Genomic DNA, 22,251 nt, shown 5'->3' on the forward strand with positions numbered 1-22,251 from the left:
TGATGCTGTCCAACTTCTTGCTTTGTGTGGATGATGCTTTCCTACGTCATCCACACAGTCTCCCCGATATTGCGATCCTGCACAGGCACACTTCTCTGCCCTGTTGAGGGCAGAGCAAAGTACTGCAATGCACAGGCACCGAGAAAGGTCAAAGAGCCCCGGGGATCATGATGTGTGCAAAGAGTGTGCAAAGCAGTCATCAAAGCAAAAGGTGGCTACTTTGAAAAAACTAGAATATAAGACATATTTTCAGTTGTTTCACACTTTTTTGTTAAGTATATAATTCCACATGTGTTAATTCATAGTTTTGATGCCTTCAGTGTGAATGTACAATTTTCATAGTCATGAAAATACAGAAAAATCTTTAAATGAGGTGTGTCCAAACTTTTGGTCTGTACTGTATATATATATAAATATTTTATCATAAAAAATGTGCTGAAAATGACGCCTTATACTAGCGTATATACACGGTACTTTAAAGAAGGTGTTTAATAGGATAAAGAAAAGGCCATTCTCTTTTACCATTTCACCCAAGTTATTGTTGAGGGGACCAACACTAAGTTTTGAGTCTTTTACGGTTTATGCAGTTGGAAAAATATTTTTGGATTATTCTTACTTGAAAAATGAGCCTTTATAATTCAATTTTTTTCGTTTGTTTTACGCTCTGTAATTTAATGCCTTCTCACTACCCTCTTGCTTTAGTTCTATAAATACTTTATTTTAGTCACTTATTGCCCCTCTTATAGCTCTACTTAGGCCAGGGGTCCTCAAACTTTTTAAACATTGGGCCAGTTCACGGTCCCTCAGACCATTGGAGGGCCGGAATATAGTTTTTAAAAAAAACTATGAACAAATTCCTATGCACACTGCACATATCTTATTTTGTAGTAAAAAAAACAATAAAGGAACAAATACAATATTTAAAATGAAGAACAAGTAAAGTTAAATCAACCGGTATTTCAATAGGTAGGTAACTGTACCCAATAGGCAGCATAGGTCCTCAATAGGCAGGTAAATATCCCCAATAGGCAGCATCGGTCCTCAATAGGCAGGTAAATATCCCCAATAGGCAGGTAAATGTCCCCAATAGGCAGCATAGGTCCTCAATAGGCAGGTAAATATCCCCAATAGGCAGCATCGGTCCTCAATAGGCAGGTAAATATCCCCAATAGGCAGGTAAATGTCCCCAATAGGCAGGTAAATGTACCCAATAGGCAGGTAAATGTACCCAATAGGCAGGTAAATGTCCCCAATAGGCAGGTAAATATCCCCAATAGGCAGGCTGTTTCCCCCTTATAATGCCATATGCAGGCTGTTCCACCCCTTATAATGCCCCATGCAGGCTGTTCCCCCCTTATAATGCCCCATGCTGCATGTCACACCCCCCCATATAATGCCCCATGCTGCATGTCACCCCCCCATATAATGCCCCATGCTGCATGTCACCCCCCCATATAATGCCCCATGCAGCATGTCACGCTCCCATATTATGCCCCATGCAGCATGTCACGCCCCCATATTATGCCCCATGCAGCATGTCACGCTCCCATATTATGCCCCATGCAGCATGTCACGCTCCCATATTATGCCCCATGCAGCATGTCACGCCCCCATATTATGCCCCATGCAGCATGTCACCCACCCCCATATTATGCCCCATGCAGGATGTCCCTTTCCCCCCATATTATGCCCCATGCAGGATGTCCCTTTCCCCCCATATAATGCCCCATGCAGGATGTCACCCCCCATATAATGCCCCATGCAGGATGTCATCCCCCATATAATGCCCCATGCAGGATGTCATCCCCCATATAATGCCCCATGCAGGATGTCATCCCCCATATAATGCCCCATGCAGGATGTCACCCCCCCCATATAATGCCCCATGCAGGATATCACTCCCCTGTCTTTATAATGCCCCATGCAGCATGTCACCCCCCCATATAATGCCCCATGCAGCATGTCACCCCCCCATATAATGCCCCATGCAGCATGTCACCCCCCCATATAATGCCCCATGCAGCATGTCACCCCCCCATATAATGCCCCATGCAGCATGTCACCCCCTCCATATAATGCCCCATGCAGGATATCACTCCCCATATAATGCCCCATGCATGTCACCCCCCCATATAATGCCCCATGCAGCATGTCACCCCCCCATATAATGCCCCATGCAGCATGTCACCCCCCCATATAATGCCCCATGCAGCATGTCACACCCCCCATATAATGCCCCATGCAGGATATCACTCCCCCATATAATGCCCCATGCAGCATGTCACACCCCCCATATAATGCCCCATGCAGGATATCACTCCCCTGTCTTTATAATGCCCCATGCAGCATGTCACCCCCCCCATATAATGCCCCATGCAGCATGTCACCCCCCCATATAATGCCCCATGCAGCATGTCACCCCCGCATATAATGCCCCATGCAGCATGTCACCCCCCATATAATGCCCTATGCAGCATGTCACCCCCCCATATAATGTCCCATGCAGGATATCACTTCCCTGTCTTTATAATGCCCCATTCAGCATGTCACCCCCCCATATAATGCCCCATGCAGCATGTCACCCCCCATATAATGCCCCATGCAGCATGTCACCTCCCATATAATGCCCCATGCAGCATGTCACCCCCCCATATAATGCCCCATGCAGGATGTCACCCCCCATATCATGCCCCATGCAGGATGTCACCCCCCCATATTATACCCCTTGCAGGATGTCACCCCCCATATAATGACCTATGCCTCCATACATAAAAAAAAAAAAAAATCCAATACTCCCCTCACTCCTCCTCACCTGCTGCCGCTGCTCTGGTCTGGACTCCAGCGTCGCGGCGGCGGCGTCCCGCTCTGCGCTGCCTGTGACGGCACTCGGGAGGGCGCGGTGTAAAGACGTCACCGCACCCTCTGACCTGAGACGTCACAGGAAGCGCAGAGCAGGAAGACAGCGGATCTGCAGAGGCACGGGGAGAGGTAAGTATCCGCCTGTCGGGGCCCTGAGCTAGCGGGGGAGAAGGGCGGGCGCTGACACCGCTCTCCTCTCCTCCGCCCATAGCCCGGCGGGCCGGATAAAAGTCCTCCGCGGGCCGCAGTTTGAGGACCCCTGATTTAGGCATAGTGATTCTTTTCAATTTGTAACATTATTGGCGTGGCTTTCCGCCACATGCACCATGGGACTATACAATTAGGACACTTGACTATCCAAGTAAAAGCAACAACACAATCTTATTTAGAAGAAAATATGTTCCACATGCTACATTTGGGATAAGTTTTATTAAAATGAATGCAATTTTTTTTTTTTTATAAGGGAACTGGTCACCTGAAAAAAAACCCGCTGTGAACCTGCAGATACAGGTGCTTCTCAATAAATTAGAATAACATCAAAAAGCTAATTTATTTCAGTTCTTCAATACAAAAAGTGAAACTCGTATATTATATAGAGTCATTACAGAGTGATCTATTTCAAGTGTTTATTTCTGTTAATGTTGATGATTATGGCTTACAGTCAATGAGAGCACAAAAGTCATTATCTCAGTAAATTAGAATACTTTATAACAACAGCTTGAAAAATGTTTTTAAAATCTGAAATGTTGGCCTACTGAAATGTATGTTCAGTAAATGCCCTCAATACTTGGTCGGGGCTCCTTTTGCATCAATTACTGCATCAATGTGGCAATGTGGCATGGAGGCGATCAGCCTGTGGCACTGCTGAGGTGTTATGGAAGCCCAGGTTGCTTTGATAGCAGCCTTCAGCTCGTCTGCATTGTTGGGTCTGGAGTCTCTCATCTTCCTCTTGACAATACCCCATAGATTCTCTATAATAGATTCTCTATGGGGTTAAGGTCAGGCGAGTTTGCTGGCCAATCAAATACAGTGATACTTTGAGCCTCACTGGGGGGGAGGAAATGAACTTTATTCCCCCCGGCAATGTCGGGTTTCAGTCATGGAGATGGCGTCGCTGCGGGTTCAGTCACCGTTCGGTGTTTAGTGAGCGGCGGCTGTAACCGCACCCCCGGCACTGACTGACAGCCGGCCCTAATGCTGAGCTGCTGCCAGTGAGTGCCGGGGGCGTGGATACAGCCGCTGCTCACTATGCACAGTGCGGTGACTGGACCTGCAGCAGTGCCACTTCCATGACTGAAACCCAAACGCTGTTGGGGGGGGAATGAAGTTTCCTCCCAGCAGTGGGGCTCAAAGTGCCGGCACTAGGCAGGTCCAGAACACTATTAACCTAAAGATTAACCCCATATCTGCAGGTTAAATAGCCTTTTTTTTACATGACCGGTTCCCTTTAATTTCAGCATTCTGTGCCCATTTTTTCCTGATCTTCTAGGATTCTTCTTCTGGAACAAAGCTCCATAATCCCTGATTCTAAACAGACTGGACTAAGGTGGCTTTTCCTATAAACAATATTTACCACCCTTAGCCACAGTAAACATGATAAATGATTGATGATCAGTTGCTGGGACCACCACTGATCTCTAGAACGTGGGCTCCTAAGGCCCAATTTTAACGGAGCGGTAATGAACAGTTATAGACATGAATATAGAGGTGGTCACAAATACAAACTACCACTACATTAACAAGAGGGACTTTGAGATCCATATTCTTCTGATTGGTGGGGGTTCTCAGAAGTCAAACCCCCAGTGATCATATATTCATAACTTATGAACTTGTGAAAAATATTGCACCAAACCATTTTTTTTTTAAAATAAAACACTGAATGACAACAATCAGGAGATTCCGTCATACATTTTCATTATTTAGTTCAATGTTGTTCACATTAAGCTCTCTAGCTCCCCCTAGTAGCGGATGTAGACAGCCAAAATTGTAAAATCTGCCTTTATATCTATGCAGCGGATCTAGAGCTCAGTATCAAAATAATGGTTCTCTGAATAATAATGAGATATTGTATAAAAATAATCATAGCATTTGGCACCTATTAAAGAGAACTTGTCACCATGAAAATAAAGTCCAATATGCAGGCATCATGTTATAAAGCAGGGGGGATCTGAGTATTTTGATATAGTTTTATTAGAAAAGATTCAGTTAATCTGTGTTTTAATCATTTAATCCTCTGTTCTTTCTGGGATTTTCGGTCCAGTGGGCGGTCCCATCAGTGACTGACAGCCATCTCTGTATGCCCATTTATATAAAGAATGCTGTCAGTCACTGATAGGACCGCCCACTGGACTGAAAGTCCCAGAAAGAGAAGAGGATTAAATGATTAAAACACATTATACTGAATCTTTTCTCATAAAACTATATATCAAGCTACTCAGCTCCCCCTGCTCTATAACATGGTGCCTGCAGATTAGACTGCATTTTCCTGGCGACAGGTTCCCTTTAAGAACACAAAACAGTTGTATCACTTGATGGTGTTTTTTTTCCACCCTCTTGCTAAACTTTCTAGGAGAACCCATCATGCTGGATTTAAGGAATTTTACTATACATGTATGTGATATTTTTTCACTTTGGAAGGGTATCTACTAATTAAAAAAAAATAAAAACCCTCTTGCAAACTATCACATTTAAGCTATCATTTTCCATCTCAAGGGAAAAAGTGGCACTAGATAAGGACTATAAAAATCCTGACTTGAAATGATGCTCGGTGCCATCACTGATCTCTATGTCCTCATTAATATAATAGAATACAATAGTAATAAATTACTTAACGCCAACCTTGACTCTTATGCTATTCATATAAAAAAAAACAATACAGACATGAAAAATAAATGCAGGCTGTAAAACCTTTACCCCCTTCCAACCCCACCGATAAAACTACTAATAAAAAAATAAAGACAACGAGGCCGTTTTGGGTGAAAGCGTTAATTTTATGTCAAATTCTGTAGTGAACATACAATATGAAGATGTTAGCATCTCTGTACAAAAAAGTATTATGGCTAATTCAGAGTCGTAACCAGCTGACTGCGCAATGTACTGCAGCAGTGAAGGAGTTAAAGAGTAGAATCTCATCATTTCGAAACAAAACTCCGAAGAAACAGTGGAGCAAGAATGGACATGTCTTGAGATTGAGTTCCCTATAGCCAGATATGAGTGAGGAGGCATATATTCCAGTTTTATTTGCCATCTGAAAAAATAAGCAGATTAAATATTTATTGTAACAAAAATGGAATCTCGAGAAAAAAAAAAAAAAAACCTTCCAAGACACAAGAAGAGATTTCTTAAAGCTTGATGGTGTTAATGCGGTTTTCTTCCCAGGAGACGGGCTGGTAGGAGGCAGGGAGAACAGCTGTTTCTGCACACACTTCCAAGCATCAGACCTCGTCTCCGGATAGGGATGCTTTCTGCACAGAGCAGCTGCCACCCTCCGACAAGGAAATGAGGAGCAGCCGCTTTGTGCATCCGATCTGCAGATTGTTACGAGAGCCTGGATCACTAAGTAGGTAGTACAGAAGGCGGCCTATCTGCCGGCAAGGGTATTGTACAGGGAGGGGGATGCGCTCTCACTTTATTCCTAAAATAGCCAACCTATTTCCTTCCACCTGTCTATCAATTTCTTTTTGTTCACGGAATTTCTCCTTTACTTTGGAAAAACAGAAGCAGAATAAAAGAGTGTTGTGGTCGTTGACTAGAAAAAAAAAACTCTGCAGGCATGAAAACGGCGCCACCATAGGAGAAATCGAGAATGACACAGGTGACGGGTGATTATTAATATACTCATGTAGATTACTTAGTGGCTGTTAGCCTTCTTAAGGAAGCGCGGGTCTTTTTTAGAATGACTGCCGCTGACGCAGAACTTCTTTTTCGCTGACTATGTGAAGTCTTTACTCTCGGAAAAAAAAAAAAAAAAATTGGCCTAGTGCAGCAAAACATATTCAGATAAATCAATGTCTTGCTTGACTAGCTTAAGAAATTGCCATTTGCTCTAAACGGCGGCATGCTATGCATTTCTGGCTAGCTGAGACAAAGTGAATTTTCAAGCCCTGACAACCGAGGGCACGTTAATGTAACATATGTCTGGAGGGTCAAGAGCAGTCGGGGAAAAGTGCAGCTGTCCCCCTCCCAATCCCTTCCCTTAGTACAGATTGCCAAGTCCAATTCTTCGCGAGAGTCTTCCGACAAAAGGACGTTTGATCAACACGCGGAATGTGTAATTCTCTCGCTCGGTGGCATTTTTCCATTAGGGCTTCTGCCTCCTGGTTCACTGGGGGATCTCTGTACAGTATTAAAACATTGGACGCAAAAAAAAAAAAAAGACAGAATTATAGATAGAGCTTTCTTTATAAAAGGTTTCGGTTTCCAAAGATATTGTTGGGGTCGACGAAATTCTTGACAGATTGGAGCATTCCTATTCCGACGTGTGAAATGCTGTCCTTCAGCCACTGCTTTCGTAACTTGCCGACTAGAAGACAGGAACGGGGGGAGAAGAGAAAAAAAAAAAAAGGGGGAAAAAATTAAATAAATAAAAATAAATGCTTTGGTATACATTCATGATACAAGAAGCCAATCAATCTTATGACCATGAATGAATAAACACAGGGTGATAAATGCTTTTATTCAGAAATGAGAAATGTTTTCCTTTATTTGATTTATTGAGCCCACCAGACTATCAAGCTCATTAAGTTCGGTGTATTCCCAAAGGACGGCTGCATTCAGCATCGCCTGCTTTCTCTGCAAACTGCAAAATGTAGATGAGGTTTAGGCGGGGATTACGGGTTGCTTAGCAAATAATGAAATGGTAACCACATTTATTTCCAAAGAACTAAAATCTTAATCTAATGATCTGTTTTAAAAAAAAAAAAAAAAGAAACACACATAGAAGAAGTCAAATAACCATCTTAAAGTAAACTCTCCAGTGTATTCACGAGAATTTAGAAGGGCAAATAGCACTTAACACGATACAAGGTACAAATTAGGTTGGAGGCTCTAAATGGTGGAGACTATTAAAAACCTTCGTGGAAAAAAAAAAAAAAGCACAATCTATAAAAAACAAAACAAAATTGAGACAGATGCAATTGTAAAACATTATTAATCTGCAAATCTAAAAATCATATTTCTGTTAATTATTTTTCTATAAGTAAGTGACATAGCTGGAATCAGGCTCTCTGCCCCTATATTATGCTGCTCTCAGACTCCATAGCAATCCCGCGCTTGTGCAATGACGCTCAGCTTTCCTGGTATGCGCACTGAATTGGGTTTACGTTGCAGCTCCATATTCAATGTGCACATGCTCCGGAACTACTGAGCGTCAGCGCGGCGAGCAGGAAGACAGACTGTCATGTGGTCATTGACGCTCTGTGTTTCCGGAGTACGTGCACATAGGATATGAAGCTGGGATGTACACCCAGATTCAGTGTGCATGACCGGAAAGCTGAGCGGCATTGCGCAAGCGCGGGATCTGCTGGAAGATTGTGGTGACGTAGGGAGCAGTGACGGGAAGGAATGCTAATCCGATGGGTGTGGAGAATTTCAAAACGCATGCGATTGACCGTGACTGAAAAGCTAGAGCAGCCCACCCTATGACTGAGTCCGGAGGTATGTGGGACAATCATCAAAGTGTAAAAAGTGATTTTTGCGCTAAACACTGGGACATTTTGCTTGAGAAAAACATGTTCGTGATGCAACGTGCATCACTAACATGACATTGGGGGCAGTTTAATAGCAATAAAGGACATGACAGGTTCCCTTTTAAGGGTCGATATTGACTTGCAGGATTGCTACTTACAATAGGTGGCGCTAGAGTTCAAGTTCTCTTCCACTCTGAAGAGACAATTTGCATATGGTAACTATTTGGAAACTTTTTCACTGCAGGTAAAGATGAGACTTCAAGAAAAATTGGACTTTTTTAAATGAATTGAGTTTTATTAAAAAAAATCCACATCAGTCCTGGCAGCGCTATGTTAGGCCTGTATGTTTGGAGAAAAGAGGGAATCACCAGCCAATTAGCAATAATCAGTAACCTAAGAACCAAGAACCCAACCAAAGATAGATTGTTAAATTATATTAATCTTTTAAGAGTAACTGCATTTTGCGGACTATAAAACGCATTTTTTTTCCCAAATTTTTTTTGAGAAAACTGTGTGTGTGGGGCGAGGGGGTGGCGTCTTGTAGTCCAGATGTACATGGCCGTGGAGTGGGGAGGGGGTATTGTGGCAGAGAAGCAGGTTACAGGAGGCAGGAGCCAGCACTGCGGCTAACACTTGTGCCCGCTATTAAAGAAAATGGATATGCACTGCTCCCCACACCCATAATCCAGCCCACCTCTCTAAACAGAAGCAGGAGCCCGGACGTGGGCAGGACTATGAGTGTGGGGAGCAGTGCATATTCATTTTTTTGGCCGATCATGTGTGTCCGCTATTAAGGAAAATGAATATTCACTGTTCACCCACGCCCGGGACTATGGGTGTCACGCCCGGGGCTATGGTAGTCTCGGGTGTGGGGAGCAATGAATATTCCAAGAGCGGACGTCGGCGTGGGGGCGCATGGCAGTGACGTCATGCGCTGCTTACACGCTGAAGTCAGTTGCCAGCATCAGAAGAGGATGCCGCGCTGCGAGGGAGCGCAGGGAAGACAAGTAGAATAGTTATTTTTTTATGTGTGCAGCGTGATGGGGGCCATATATACCAGGATGGGGATCATAAATTGTATGCCAGGATGGGAGCCATATATACCAGGAAGGGGGTCATATATTGTATGCCAGGATGGGGGCCATATACACCAGGAAGGGGATCATATATTGTATGCCAGGATGGGAGCCATATATACCAGGATGGGGATCATATATTGTATGCCAGGATGGGGGCCATATACACCAGGAAGGGGATCATATATTGTATGCCAGGATGGGAGCCATATACACCAGGAAGGGGATCATATATTGTATGCCAGGATGGGGGCCATATACACCAGGAAGGGGATCATATACTGTACATTATTCCAGGATGGGGATCATATATTCCAGGATGAGGACCATATATACTAGGATGGGCATCATATGTACCAGGATGGGGAACATTAGTACAGAATTTAGGAACATTACCCCTATAGCAGTGTCAGCAGCAGATCCCACCCCATAACTGTGAGTCTTGACCACATTTTTTGCTTACATTTCTTTTCTATTTTCCTTTTCTAAAACGTAGGTGCGTCTTATAATCTGTAAAATACGGTAAGCAATGATCTACACTTGTCCAGTTCATAGTGCGTTTATGCAGTGTGTTCCATCTGAATCCCCAAAAAACAGCATATACATGGAACCGCCGACAGAGTCAGACTGCAATGACACAAGCAGCAGCATCCATCTTTTCAGAAGGGCAAAAGAATGTAGTTTACTAAAATTGTTATGCCTGTCTGAAAAGATGGACACTGACTGAGAAAAGCATTGAGTCTTCTTAAGCTACCTACGTTTCTGTTTGTGTGGTCTATGGCTCCACCTGAATCCTATCACACGGACTGTGCTCTGCAGGATTCGCCGCCGTCTGCCCAGGGTGGTCAAGTATGTGATATGCACACTCCCAGGCAGAACATGTCTAGTGGGCACGGCCTCTCTCCATACACTTGTATTGAACGAGGCCGTGCCCACTAGACAGATTCTGCCCGGGAGTGTGCATATCACATACTTAGACATTTTTGGGATCGCCATAGGCTATGCCATAAAAGTATGATAGATATGGTTCAAACTTTTGGCACGTTTGCTCAGCTATTTTTGGAACTCCCAAAGAAGTGAATGAAGAGACTCATTCCCTTTCACAGAAGTTGCAAGACGGAGGTTAGGGGACCCCATGTTCTTGGAATAGGTGCGAGTCCTAAGGACGCTATGGCACATCCTTAGCGGGTCTATTACAGTTTCTAATAGACACATTTGGTGGAATACTTTATCATTTTTTTTTTTTCTGTTTTAAAATAATTTGTTAAACCTTTCCCTCGATGGGACATGCAAGGGTCAGCATGTATGGTGGGGGCTCAGAAGCTGAATAATTAAAAAAAAATGGCGAAAATAAATAACGTTTTTATATAAAAAAATTAAAATGGTCTCGCAGCATCCAAAAAACTCCAATCAAAATATAAAACTAATTGGTACGAGAAACATCGTAAAAAGAAAAAGATAAAAACATTAACGCCAGAAAAATAAAAAAACAAGGCAATAAAAAGCAATTAAAACTGTGTGCACAATAAACACATCAGCTCACCACGTAAAGAACAAGCCCTCATACAGCTCGATAGACCGAAAATTAAAATCTTACAGGTCTCGGAAAATGGACATGCAAAGCAAAACTTTTTAATGTACAAAATTCAGAATATTTTTTCATCATTTTATTACTAAAAAAAGCAAAAAAAAAACCCAAACAAAAACACGAACATGAAAGTTTAGTATTGTTGCAATTGCACTGAACAGGACAATCATTTTTCCAGGTCACATAATGAACACTGTAAAACCAAAAACAATGGCGGAATTTAATTTATTTTCTTTCACTATTTCATCCCCCTTGGAATTTTTTTCCCCCGTTTTTCAGTACACTATATGGCAATCAATCACTGACTGAAGTGGTGACCGAAGCAGGTCCCCAGGATCTACACAGACTGGCTGGGGACCAGGCAGTGATGGAAGAGGAGGGTAAATTATTTTAAACAGTACCTATCATTTATTGGGGTTGTCTAGTCAAATGGGTAAAATTGCAATGTGATTGTTAAAACAAGCCACTGTGCAATTTACCTCTTCTTAAATGCAGAGATTTTTAATTCTACAGTATTACTGGTTGTTGCCAAGGTTATCAGCCACCTCTATAGTGTGTCAGAGATGGCCAGTCGCCTAGAAAAAGAACACATGCTTGCAAGCGGTACTCTGAAGCTTGCTGGAAAGCTGGACACCTGACACCTGCAAAACTTGCAGCATGCTAGAGCACACAATTTAGACCAGAGGCACTACTATACTGCTGGTCTGAACTGTCAATCTTCAGGAGTGCACTAGCCCCCGAGCAAAGAGGAACCAGAGAAACAGGGGAGCAGTGGCTCAAAACGCTGCTCTGAAGCACCCAGTGTATGAGCCCCCTACTCCACTCTGTGTGCAGGCTCATAGAAAGTCATCTCAGGCAGAGTGATCACTGGGGGTCTCAACATCCGGACCCTACCAATCTGAAGGACATGTTAGTTAGTCGCTATTATTTAAAAAATATAAAGTATCAACTCAGCTCCCTACTAGTGTTTAGCGAGTATGTTCTATTAACCCTTTCGTCTAGTATGCTCGGGCCGAGCTCCGAGTATTTACAGCTGCTCGGTGATATGGTTGAATCGCTCCCGTGTGCATGATTTGCAACTGTTTGACAGCTTTATTACATGGGAGGAATGTCTATTTCTTACACATTCCTCACATGTAATAAAGCAGTCAAACAGTCGCAAATCATGCACACGGGAGCGATTCAACCATATCACCGAGCAGCTGTAAATACTCGAAGCTCGGCCCGAGCATACTCGGACAGAACATACTCGCTCAACCCTACTCCCTACTACTGTGTTAGAGATCAGTATCTCAGGATACTTCCATGGTAGACCGTCTGTGGTCTGGGTGTGGTGCACGGAGTATGCACTGGTCTGGCTTCCAGGTCAAATAGCTTTCAAGGGTGAAAAAGGGCAGGTTCTCCAGCACCAAAGGGAAGTAGTTAAAACTTGGCCTTTAATCATATAAAATAAAATGTTAAAAATTAGGAGAATGTACACATATTAAAAAAAACAATGTTTATGTGTTCCGGGTAGAAAACACCCATTTATAGCTATGATTAAAGTTTTTTTTTACCCGAAACGCGTAAGCATTATGGATTTTCTTTTTTAATATGGTCAAAATTCTCCCAATTTTTTTTTTTTTTTTTTATCTCATATGGCTAAAGGCCAAGTTATAACTTCTTTCCTTTAGTGCTGGAGAACATGTCCTTTAGGATCATTTAGAGCTGCTATTTAAACTAAATAGCTTAGTTATAGGTACTCTTTAAAATCTGCTCCATCATTATTCCTTTTTTTTTTAACAAAACAAAAAAAAAATCATAGTGGAAAACCCCTTTTACATCTTATTATAGAAAATTTATCAAATAATCCTATACTTTATAATAGGTACATACCAACAAACAACATGTGTCCCTCCCACCCAGATGCCGTTTCGCCTTGCTTCTTCTGGGGTGGACACACGTGGTTTGAACACTACAGGCTACAAAAGGATCTACTTAGGTACCATTACCGCTACATCATTATATTGTCATGATTGCCTTACTTGGTCTATTCTAAACCCAATACTTTATCTAGCTCTAGTTTAGCCTAATAAGGGTGAACTTTTTATTATCATCAGCACTTGCACTTTATGAACTTCTACCTTTTGTTGGATGAGACACCCTCTATTTTTTCCCTCTCTTGCTCTGGGTATTATTTAGCTCATACTATGTGTCCACTCTTTTAGAGATATTCCTTGTGAATAGATTATTTATTATCGGTCTTCAAAAAAAATTGATTTTTTTTATATTATTTATCTGCATATTTCTCTTCTCTTCACGACACCAGCTTCATGTTAATCTTCCTTTTAATAAAGGAGACTATAGATAGTTTCTGGTTCTCAGAGGCTGAATTATAATAGGTAGATAAAAGGCAGAACATAATCTGCCTGCGTTTCTCTTACTGCTGTCTAGGACGTAGCTGCGGGGAATATGTCCTGTGGTTATAGATGCAATTGTCCTGAAAATACTTCAAACAACTGCACAAACAAGATGGAGTACATCAGAGCCACAGCGGGCGGTCCAGCAGCCAACGTGCCTGCCTGCCTGCTCATCCACCTCAGGAAATACAGCAATTCCACAAGGAAAGCAACCAACGTGCACGCAGCCACCAAACGGCCATTGCATATTTAATGAAGTCGCTCGCCAAGTGCTGGAAAACAGAAGGTGCTTGGAGTGCATCATTAGTTCTGTCAGATTGATAATTTACACATCTATCTTGTCAAATTTTCTATGGTTTACACTTTTACTAGAATAAATGTAATGTGCATTTGATTAGCAGAGTGGAAACAAAGAAGGAGAATGAGGGAAAGGAGCAGAAATGGTCCTGGATCTCCATAAATGTCTGTGATATAGGTCTCTAGATTGTGGGACGTCTAGTGGAACGTGGTCCGAGTGGCTGCAATAACCGGGGAAGCAGAAATACAATCAGATCATGTATTATACAAGCGTTGTAATAAGTCTCTTCGGATGTAAGACTCAATTTCTGGAAGGGGGGGAGGCTTAAAGAGTAACTAATCTTTCATTCTCAATTTATAAGTCTATAAAATCTGCATTCAGATGTTACCATTACTAAAATAGGAGATGACAGCTGGTGCTTTTAAAATTCTATGGAGAGGTGAGGAGCTAGAGGAAGACACTGACATTCTGCTGTAAGCTCCATAGAATGTTTTAAGCACCAACTGTCATCTCTTATCTTAGCAATGGGAAAGTCTGTAGTAACTGCAGACCGATTTAATTCATTCAGTCTCAACATTCTGAGAATGATCGATCAGAAAGAAGCAGATTTTCTCTGATAAGATATATTAAACCGTTTATTATTTTCATCTGTACTATCGATGTAAGAAATAAAAATTTAAATGACTGTTACTCTTTAAGGATACACAGTTTTTATTCATGTGGTTTTAAAGTGGATCCTCTCCAAAATCTGCATAAAAAAAAATTACAAATAGGAGTTTGCTTCCAATTTCTTTAAATGGAAAAAATGAATGTATGAATAGCAATGTGGATTTTAAAAACCACATTGCAGATAAAAAATGTAATTAAAAAGTCTGCAAAAGGAAAAAAAAAGTGTGTAAAAAAACAAAAACAAAATAAAACAACACCTTCAAAAACTCCTCAAAACTGTATCAGAATCAAAATTGTTGTGAACAAACAAGCAAAAATAGCATCATGGGTTTTTCTGCATCGGATAAAGAAAAAAAAAAGTTTTGCTTTATTTTTACCAGTAATTTTTGCAGTTTGCGTCAGAAATCTGGTGTTAAACTGTTTCGAAGGTTTCAAAATTTTAGACAAAAAACATGTTACGCTTTTGGCGTTTTTAAACCAGGTATGACTAATTGTTGTGAAAGAGGTGGTGATTGGAGAGAGGGGCGTTGAGACCACGGTCCTGCAAATTGATCATTCTTTTGTGGCACAAGATTGGCATAACTTACAAAATAAATGTACGCCACTCCATAACTGGAGTAGATCTCTTATGCGGGCGCACAGCAGCTGAGAGATGCACCAAATTCATTAAAAAGTGAACCCCTCTTAATGAATTTGATGATTCTAAGCCCGGCAAACCCTCCAAGACGAGCATATAAAACGCCAGTCTTGATTCATCAGTCCTGTTTTTAATAGGTTTCCAGAGATCCATATTTCTCCTGTATCGAGAACTTTAATGGTTCTTCATATAAGCAGCATTATGAGACAAGTTGCAGAAATTCCATACATGTGAAAGGGGTTATTTCGATTAAGGGGATAGTTGTGAAAATTTTAGTAATAAATTTGCCAAGTGTGAATATATCCTTGGAGGTTTTAAGGCGAGTCCACATAGGCGACATTTCCACAGCAAAATCTGCACAGGAGGAAAAAAATAGTTGGAGATTTTGCTCTTGAAATGCCAAGTTTGTTACATATTTCACAGATTGGGATTGCATTGCAGATGATATTTAAATAAGCACTCCCATTAAAGTTTTTATTCTCTCAATATATTGCAGTCATCATATTATATAGCACTGTGTACTTACAATTGCTCATTTTGCCTTTCTACCCAGATAATTCTTCTCTTTTCTCTGCTCTATGTAGAAACAGGAAGTCTCTGATCCCTGCATTTATCATTCCCCTCTTCAACTCCTGACCAAGCTGCTCCCTCCTCCCCCTGTCAGGGACTTTTGCAGGGACTCTTGACTTGCGCAGAGAAAATTGACCTCCTGTTTCTACATAGAGTTTAGAGGGACTCATCTAGTCAGTTTTTAAAATCATGTGATGTCATATCTCATGGAAAACAGATTAACTGGGTAGAAAGGCAAAATTAGCAATTGTAAGTTCACAGTGCTATATAATATGATGACTGCAATATATTAAGAGGATAAAAACTTTGATGGAAGGAGGAGGAGTGCTTCTTTAATCCGCAGTGATTTCCGCTGTAGCGTGCACATGAGATTTCGTAGAATAAAATCCACTGTATATCTGACCTGTGTTCACATACCCGCTGACTTGATTACAAGTCATACCAAAAAAACCCTGGTTACTTTTGTATAATTAGTTCTCCCGTGTGCTTAGCTGATATAATAAATTAATAAAGCAATATATATTTGAGATCAATATTTTTTTTAAATCCAAGAAATCTACGTTTATACTCTTCTTTGTAAAGAAGTGATTAAAAAAGAATTTATATTGCAAAAAAATAAAATGAAATAAAAAATGTTAAAGTGAAAAATTATTAAAAATTTGTGAAAAGCCTTTTCAATATTTACAAATTAAGAAAATAAATAAAATGCCATATGCAAAAATTGTATTATAAGATATAGGTACAATTAATCCTTTATCCAAAAAGTAGCCCACGCTTACAAATCTTTCTACCACAAAGCATTAGCAAAAACTTGAAATCCTAGTAATACATTATGTAACTACAATTATGAAAAAATATGGAAAAAAGTACCCGTACGTTCTAAAAACAAAAAAGTGCTAATGTTTTTATTGTCTGATGAACAAAAACTGATCAATTAGACTCACACAGCATGGAAAATCCCCAGCCTAAGCCAGAAACTGGTTCATTTTCATAATGAGCGTGGACAACAGTAATAAATACAAATTACTAATACATCCATTCATCTTCATTCAACTCTTGAGGCAAAAAAAAAAAAAACACTCAAGAAAACAGGGTCATTACTTTTATTTGGAGCCTATTCATTATCGGACCCATTGATTACGTGCCAATGATTATAGGTCTTGGCCACCACTCACAGATCAACTGTAACAATTTACGCAGGGGTTAAAGGCTAAGTATCAGCCCAGGACCCCCGCCATAGATATTTTTTAATGGGACAACACTAATAAAGAGAAATACCAGCACACCAATAATAATAATTAAAAAAAAAAAAAGTAATATTTAACCAAAAATTATATAAAAAATAAATTGCCTTCAATAATACACACTTAAAATGTATCATTTTTACCTATTTATTTTTACATCAAATATTTTGGCTTTTTTTGTATAGTAATTGAGCAACAAAGGATTCAAGTTGCCACGTAATCAGTGTAAATTATACTTGAATCCAGAAGGTTTTGCAATGTAGAAAATAATTCACTTTTCTGATAATTTTTTAGCATTAAAAAAGCTTTATTCTTTTATCAGATTATAAAAAAATAAAAAAAAATAAGAAAGAATAGCCCCCCTATTCACCCAGCCTAAGAGAACACAAAAAAGTAAAACAAAAAATGTCTAAATAAATTAAAGAGAAAGAATCCAACCACTCTGGGGGAAAAAAAGTCTAAAAATTATACCAATTTTACTGCTTACAATATTAACAGATACAAGTTTGCTTTTTCCTCTTTGAAAAGGAGTGCAAACTCATCAGTACATTTATCATGAGCAATGATGACCTTTATGTTTTAGATATTAAATTTCACTACCTACTTGCATAACTGGAAATTGCCCCTGTGGAATACAATACCCATAAAGGCTTTTCAAGACTTTTAAGAGAATAGTTTAGTGTGGGGAGGGGAGGGAGTCTTCTCGGGATACCTCAGGAGACATCAGCCACCAATTGTGAACTAATTCAAACTGCACTGACACCACTTGAACTAAGCACAAAAATATTACCAGGCTGATAAAGAGGAGAAAACAGAAACTTAAGTGGTGGAATAATAAATCAAACAAGTCCATAGAAAATCTTCAAAGGATTCTGTAGTTATGAGGTCAGCCTGAAAAGCGATCCTTCATGGTGGACACGCATTGATCATGAATTGTTAAGGAATTAATGTATATAAAGTTGCACTGATGACATATTACAACTCACAGACGTTATTTAGACAAAGTAGTTTTACAACGTACCGTTACTTTTTAGAATATAGAATGGATCCATTATTTTTATTGTAGCACTAGACAGATTAGTTATGTGCAAACGCTGTATGTATGTAAATGGGCTCGGGTTCTGTATCGCCAAACAGTCGGTTATATTATTCTACCAGGGAGGAAAAAATCTGACATCTTAAATTCATGCATTAAATAAATATTTAGAATTAAATCAGTTTTAGTTTCAGACCACCAGTTTAATACTTTGTCGTGGGCATGCACAAAAAATAAAAAATTTAATAAAATTTAAATTATATAAAAATTAATAAAAAATAATTTGCCATATTTGAAAAAAAAAAAGGAATCTGTATGAAACGCATTTGCCTAAAAGAATTCTATAAAACATCAATAAATTAGAAGTTCTCAGAGCCCATCATACATCTCATAACGGAAAAGTTCTTCTTTGAGGAACAATTGTCACAAATTTTTGCAGAGAGAAACCTGGTACTGCTAGATCAGGGAAGGGTCCCACACATCACACAGACCTCCAATCCTAAGGACAGGCTCCTTATGTTTTTTTTTTCCAGAATTAAAAACATTATAATAGTGAGAAACTGTAAAATGCAATAGTTACACCAGACTTTACGCCATATTTCACAAGGAGTGACACAAACACAACACATACAGTTCATACAATGATAATTTAAAGGAATAATGTGGTCTAGGGAAATAAAGTTTAATTTATGCAATTATATAAAGTTTTTCTATTAATTTCTCACACTTTCCATGAACTTGCTGTCTTTCAGTAGGAACCTCCATTCCTTTATCTCTCCCGGGCATGGCACGGACGCGACAGATGCTGGGACAGTTCGTTACACTACAGTTATAAGAGCGGTGTAACAGGTCAAACACGTGTTTGATTATTATTGAATGACCAGCAAAAAGTTTTAGCTGCTGGAAGTGAACTATGGAAGGTTTTATAAAAATAAAAAAAAACTAACTTTTTTTCTTTTTATCAGAAAAAAATTTAGTATTTTCTTTTAATGTTGAAATTTAAAACTAACTAAATAAATAAATAAGCCTCCACCCCCGGCTTTCACAATTCCTCAGTAGTAAAGACTGAAGGCTGACCGGCTCTTCATTTACAATAACAAGTGCTGGGAAGTTGAGTTAAGCAGCATTTATACTTCCTCATCGCCTCAAGTCTTAGACTACATCTGTTTTCTTTAATACACAAAACCGGAGTTAAAATAGCTCCATTTATCACAGCATGATTGTAGGCAGACAAACCAGCCTGTCTGTTTCTAGATAGTGAAAGCAACTGTTATTAATCACAATTACAGGACCCACAGTACAAGAGAAATAGCATCAATATTTGTCCCCCACCTCACCCTCTTTTCTTGCCGAAACTCCAAAGCTTGGCTAAGAATGTCAGGCCACGTCCTGAAGGTCAGTAAATAAAGATGATTTCATTTTGTTAATTCAGAGCAGCAAGTTCATGTGCCACATGATAAAACAAATCCAATTTTCATTACCTTCCACGTAGGAGCCGAGCTGGAAGTCTTAAAGATGACCAAGCCTGGTCAAGGCTATGCTCAAGAGTAACTTCTACAAAAGTTTCAGAACTTTCTTCAGTTCTTCACAGAGAGAAATTTTCAGAAGATGTTTTCATCACAGAATACAGTGAACTTTTTGAAATTACTTGGCGTTTTAAGACAAGTCCTGAGAAGTTTTCCCCTTTGCTCAAAAAAGCTACAAAGTACCTTTGTACAACCATAATATCCTAGCCAGACTCTTTACGAAGTGGTCTTTCTGGGTAGATACACAGAGTGCCTACTCTTACTACAAGGATAGAAGTTAGCAAAATATAGAATCCTCTAACCAAGGGCCCTAATACAGGTAGATCAGCGAGTGGCAGTAAGGGTATATTCCCTAGATTAGCGCTGTGATGAACCTGTAGCCGCCATCTTGGTAATGATAAATCATATCCAGGGATGGCCACACTTCAGCAGCCCCCACCCTTGGGACCTTCTGTTAAAACGTCAACTAGATAGTTTCCCCCCATCCAGGCTCCTGTAAGATAAGAAGCCTACTTAACACTTGAATGCTAGGAGCTTCAAAGACTTCGAGAGGAAACACAGCCAGCAGGGGGGGGTGCTTCGTCTATCTGTACCTGACCATTTGTCCCATAGGACTAGTTTCTTTGTCTGTCACAAGCATGGAGGCATAAGATATAGAAACATGAATAGTACACGCATGTTGCGTGGGATGGGCCAATAAAAAAATATCACGGCGTCCCGGAGCCATTGCGCACACAAGCCTCCGCGGTAGACGTTTGTACGTGCTCTGGAAGCCAAGATATAGCGCGGAGCCATTCCTGAGGACCGTATGGTATCATAATTGATATCAAAAGGTCGGTTACGGCGGCCCGAATCCATGGGAACCCCTGGGGGTATCATGAGACCATCCCAGAAGAAGTTATTGGGTTCCATAGAATTTGGGCTTCTGATCGAAGTTAGACCTGAGGGTGGAGACTGAGCCAGCTGACCTCACCAGCAGTGGGCGGGACGGGGCAGGTAAGATAGCAGGACAGACAAGAGACAAGTCAGTTTTTGACCCAAGAGTGGTGTGCTGAACATCTGAGCACCAGCTGAGGCCACCAAGGGGAGGAGCAGTTTGACCATGCGGTGGTAGGCCTCAGCCTGTAACAAAGAACCGTGCCTGCGACCGCAGAATCCTCTCCCTGCGTCACAAGAAAATCAAGAAACCGGTAACTGATATGCTGTGGTGATTCTGTGTGTTGTATTCCATTGTTGTATAGTTTAGCCTGACCTTATACCTGTGTATATTTAGTTGTATATCGTGTATCTAGTGTATTATTATAATCAATTACCTCAAGTAATTGTGGGCCTGCCTTTTATTCTGCATAACGAACGCACGTCCGTGTGAGCTCGGCTCAAGCCAAAAACGCTACCCAGGGTTGGTTCCTGACCCGATATAGGCCCATTCACGGACTGGGCGTATATCTAAAATAGGGACTGGTGGCAGCATACCAACTGGGGATTGGGGAAGGCTGGTAGTGACGGTCGGAGGTTCAGATATATATATTCCTGGCGCGGCCAAGGAAGATATATATACCGCCCTCACTACAGAGGGCCCCGATACCCAGTAGGTTACAGGACAGTCTCCCTGGCGACCGCTTATCCTAGGTGCAGTTCCTTGACTGACCTGAGGCTAAGAGGGCGCTAGCGAGTTGTGCTGTGTAGTGACGTTACGGTTTAGTGACGTTGAAGGGATAACACACTACCGTGTTCCCTGCGCTGGTTGCAGCTACCTGGCACTACTTTCTCTAGGTGCAGTACCTTGACTGACCTGAGAGGTAAGGGGGCGCCAGAGAGCTGCACCCACCGGCCGGCTTTCATCACATTGGTGGCAGAGCGGTGGGATTGCAGAATAATAGTGTTGTGGGACCCCTACTCCCAGGCACTAAAGACTGCCAGTGGTAACTTCCACTGCTGGAGTCTTAAGGTCAGCCCAACGTTAGACGGTCAGGCTAAAAGTATAACAAGGTGTGTGCAAACTCAGGGTTGCAGCGGTGTCGGTTACCAAGATGGCAGACGGCACCAGGAGCAAGACCCTGCAGGAGGCTAATGCTACGGTCCGTGTGGCAGGAGGGGAGGACATTGTTACTCATGGCGAGGAGGAGTCCAGCCCGGGCACCTCAGGGAGCCAGTCCCCAGTATACGGTCCCGCAGTGGGCTGCCCACCACCTACCCAGCCCAGCCTGTCCAGATCACAAGCCCTTTTACAAGCGGCTATGGCAAGTCTCCAGTCTCATGGCGATGCCGTCTACAAAACCCTCCTGGCAGCATCAGAGAAGGCAGCGGAGGAGGAGCGCGAAGCTGCGGAGCGCCGGGAGGCTGCGGAGCGTGAAGCTGCAGAGCGCCGGGAGGCTGCGGAGCGTGCAGAGCGAGCTGCGGAGCGCCAGCACCAACTGGACCTGGCCCAGCGGGGGCTTCCGCTAGAGCAACCAACCCATCAGGAGACCAAGTCGTCCAAAGTCCGAGCTGAGGACTTCCCTCTACTGGAGAAGGATGGGGACCTGGACTCCTTTCTGGTGGCATTTGAACGGACCTGTCTTCAGCACCATCTGGCCCGGGATCAGTGGGCCAGATACCTGACCCCCCGTTTGAGGGGTAAGTCCCTGGATGCCTTGGGGGACTTACCTGCCGGGGAGGTACA

General features: G+C 41.6%; 1 protein-coding gene across 1 annotated transcript in view; it reads right to left on the reverse strand.

Annotated features, from left to right (window-relative positions):
• Nucleotides 1–5,828: 5,828 nt before the first annotated feature.
• The window catches only part of AGPS (alkylglycerone phosphate synthase), a 205,768-nt gene continuing 189,345 nt past the window's right edge, over nt 5,829–22,251 (reverse strand). Inside the window, exon 20 of the mRNA XM_073646879.1 lies at nt 5,829–7,381. Coding sequence (XP_073502980.1) covers nt 7,260–7,381 — 122 coding nt within the window. The 3' untranslated portion in view covers nt 5,829–7,259. The remainder of the gene's footprint in view (nt 7,382–22,251) is intronic.

This window comes from Phyllobates terribilis, unplaced genomic scaffold, assembly GCF_046119375.1.
Source record: "Phyllobates terribilis strain yellow unplaced genomic scaffold, ASM4611937v1 Scaffold_9__5_contigs__length_417890890, whole genome shotgun sequence".
Classification (NCBI taxonomy): Eukaryota; Metazoa; Chordata; class Amphibia; order Anura; family Dendrobatidae; genus Phyllobates; species Phyllobates terribilis.